This window comes from Nestor notabilis, unplaced genomic scaffold (assembly GCF_000696875.1).
Source record: "Nestor notabilis isolate BGI_N333 unplaced genomic scaffold, ASM69687v1 scaffold21541, whole genome shotgun sequence".
Lineage (NCBI taxonomy): Eukaryota > Metazoa > Chordata > Aves > Psittaciformes > Psittacidae > Nestor > Nestor notabilis.
The window spans coordinates 4,080-6,805 of record NW_009915450.1 but is presented as its reverse complement, the minus strand read 5'-3'; the positions used below and the strand labels follow the sequence as shown (position 1 = coordinate 6,805).

The window sequence follows — 2,726 nt, the reverse complement described above, 5'->3', positions numbered from 1 at the left end:
GGGAAATATTTCAGGGTATATGAAGGAGCAGGTGTCTGTGGGACTGTTAAGTGTCCCAATTGATGATGTTTATTTTTACTTCAGCAAGGACTCCCACAGTGCTCTCATACCAAGGCAGCATATTATGGTCTGGACGAATGGTTAGCTAGATGGGTAAAAAGCTGTTTGGATAATCAGATTTAGAGGGTACTCGGCACTTCAGACCACACCTAGAATACTGCATCTGGTTTGGGGGCAGTGCAGTAAAGACTGATAAACTGGAACAAATTCAGAAGAGAGCCACCAAGATGGTGAGGGGGCTGGAGTGCAAGTCTTAACTGATGTGGGTTGGGCTTGTTCAGCCTGGAGAAGGCTTTGACCTAACAGCAGCTTTGCAGTACCTGCAGTACCTGTGTTGAGAAAATGAAGCTGGGTAGTGCTTGGTGGAAGGACAAAAGGCAACATGCGTGAGTTGAAATGAGGTTCAGGCTGAGCATAATCTTTTCATCTTGAGGGTAGCCAGCGGAGCAGAGAGGCTGTGCACACTCCATCCCTTTAGATTTTCAAGACCTGACAGGATAAAGCCCTGACACCCTGGTCTGAATTTGCTGTTGACTTGCTTGGAGCAGTATGTTAGATCACAGACCTCCTGAAGTCTGGTCCAACCTGAGTTGTTCTGAGAGCCTAAGGAACTCTGCAGCTATTGTTAGTGCCGAATATCTCACACTGATTAGTGTTGTTTAACTTCCTATCAGTGGTTCTCTGACTGGTGAGTTTCACTAGACTATAAAATCCCTTCCTAAATGAAGAAAGCTATTATGAAGACTCAAATATATCTTTATCAAACTCAAGCTAAAAATCTACATGTAAATGCAGTCAGATTCAGCATTTATAAGGAGTAACATTTTTAAACTACAGTGTAGCAAGTTGTGGTTTTTATTAAGAGTAGTCTGTGCAAATACTGTGACTTGGTCATCTTGGAAATACAAAATATTTATGGTTCCCACAATTTTTTTTTACTGTAGATCTCCCAACTTATATATTCAACTTCTTTCTTAATCCTCTGTTCATGGGTGGGTTTTTTTGTTTATTTGTTTGTTTTAAGACATATCTTTACCAAAGGGGAACTTCTCTCTTGGGAGCCAAGTCAGTTTAAGCCATTTCAACCTTACCTACATGTATCTGACCCTCTCAGCTGTACTGCTAAAATTTGTGGGAATCCATAGCAAACCAGATCAGGAAACCAATTTGTGTTAAAAATAACTGTGCCCAAACCAAAGTTTATTTTTAACTGAGACCATTTCGTAGCATAGTCCCACCGATAGTATTGCTGGCTCAAATGAGAGATGTAAAATGGCTGAGGAATGAGCCAGAGTGGGGAAAATGCTGAAATTGGGTTGGCTTGATGCAGAGAAAAGTATCTGTACAACCAAAGGATTTCAATTAATAATACGAAGGTGATGAACCTGAGCAGCTGATTCATGTCTGTGGTAGAAGAGTAATATTGGTTAGTAACTTAGGCTTGAAGACTTAAAGCAGGAAAATTTTGCTTTAACTTCTGCCACTTCCAAAGGCTTTTTTATGTAGTTATTATTTTCATTCTGTATAGGGAGTGAGGAGTTACGAAAAGCAAGAGCTGGCGGTGGGCAACAGATTCTTGATTTCAGGTCCCAGATTTGTTGGAGAAGGCCGTGAAGAGAAATATAAGCTAATGTGTTAACTTCCAGGTAAATCCTAAAACTCACCAAAAGATAAATAATTTTCTCTATTTTTTTCTTATCTTTCAGTATTTCACCTTCTTACAAGAGCCTACCATCAGTATCTGAGACTTTTCCAACCCTGAGAACGATGATCGAAGTACTAAATACAGACTCATCTCATTGTATAAAAAAAACTATAGTTGTTGTATAATTTATACAAATAAAAGGCCAAGAGGTACTGCTTCATAAATTATTTCGAAGGGGAAATTATGGTCAAAATGGTTTGGGGGGGGGTTTGTTTGTTTTTAGTAGATTAAACTTACTTGACTAGTTATGACTAGATCAAAAAGAATCTTTCTGTGACCAATAATATTAAAAAGGAAAAAAAAGTAGTAGAACAATTGGTTCCCTGTATTGAGACATACTCTAATAATAAATACAGTTGTTCAGGGACCAAACAAAAAAGCAGTAAGAAACGCGATCATAGTTAGGATCTGAACATGCTGCAGGTGAATTTTTGTTTTTTTATTTTTTTTAAAGATAAAAATAATCTGCATTGGAAATACCACTGTACTGCTTCCCTTTTGGGTTTTGGAGGGGGAGGCTTTGTTTGTTTGTTGTCTCGTTTGTTGTTTGGTTTTTTTTCCAAAACCTCTGTCTTCTGCATGGAAAACTGAGCTGTACATGTGTAATTGGTAAATACACAGGCATTTCATGTAATGCAAGCCAGTGAAGGACCAGATGTCAGCTGAAAAGAATGGGTTTCAGGAAAATATCATTTGGAAACCAAAACAAACAAATGACATATTTGGAGTTAAGCTCTTGGTGAGTAAACGTCAGAAACGCAGCAACTGTACGTCAGCCTCCCATTCCAAGTACCGACTGGTGGTGATGGTTGGCAGAAGATACCAAAGGATTGACAACACACTGGGAGAGCTATAAGACGCCTTGAGTTGTTTTTGTTGGAAGGACCTGGCAGCATTCTGGAAAGGCAGGCTTCCCTGTAGGGCAGGGCTAATTCAGTTCAAACATCATGGACAGTATCAT

At 39.3% G+C, this 2,726-nt stretch overlaps 1 protein-coding gene across 1 annotated transcript in view; it reads left to right on the top strand.

Moving 5' to 3' along the window:
- The window catches only part of TTC13 (tetratricopeptide repeat domain 13), a gene marked incomplete at its 5' end in the record, with an annotated part of 35,825 nt that extends 33,914 nt beyond the window's left edge, over positions 1-1,911 (top strand). Inside the window, one exon of the mRNA XM_010024147.1 lies at positions 1,767-1,911. Coding sequence (XP_010022449.1) covers positions 1,767-1,890 — 124 coding nt within the window. The remainder of the gene's footprint in view (positions 1-1,766) is intronic.
- Between the last annotated feature and the right edge of the window lie 815 nt (positions 1,912-2,726).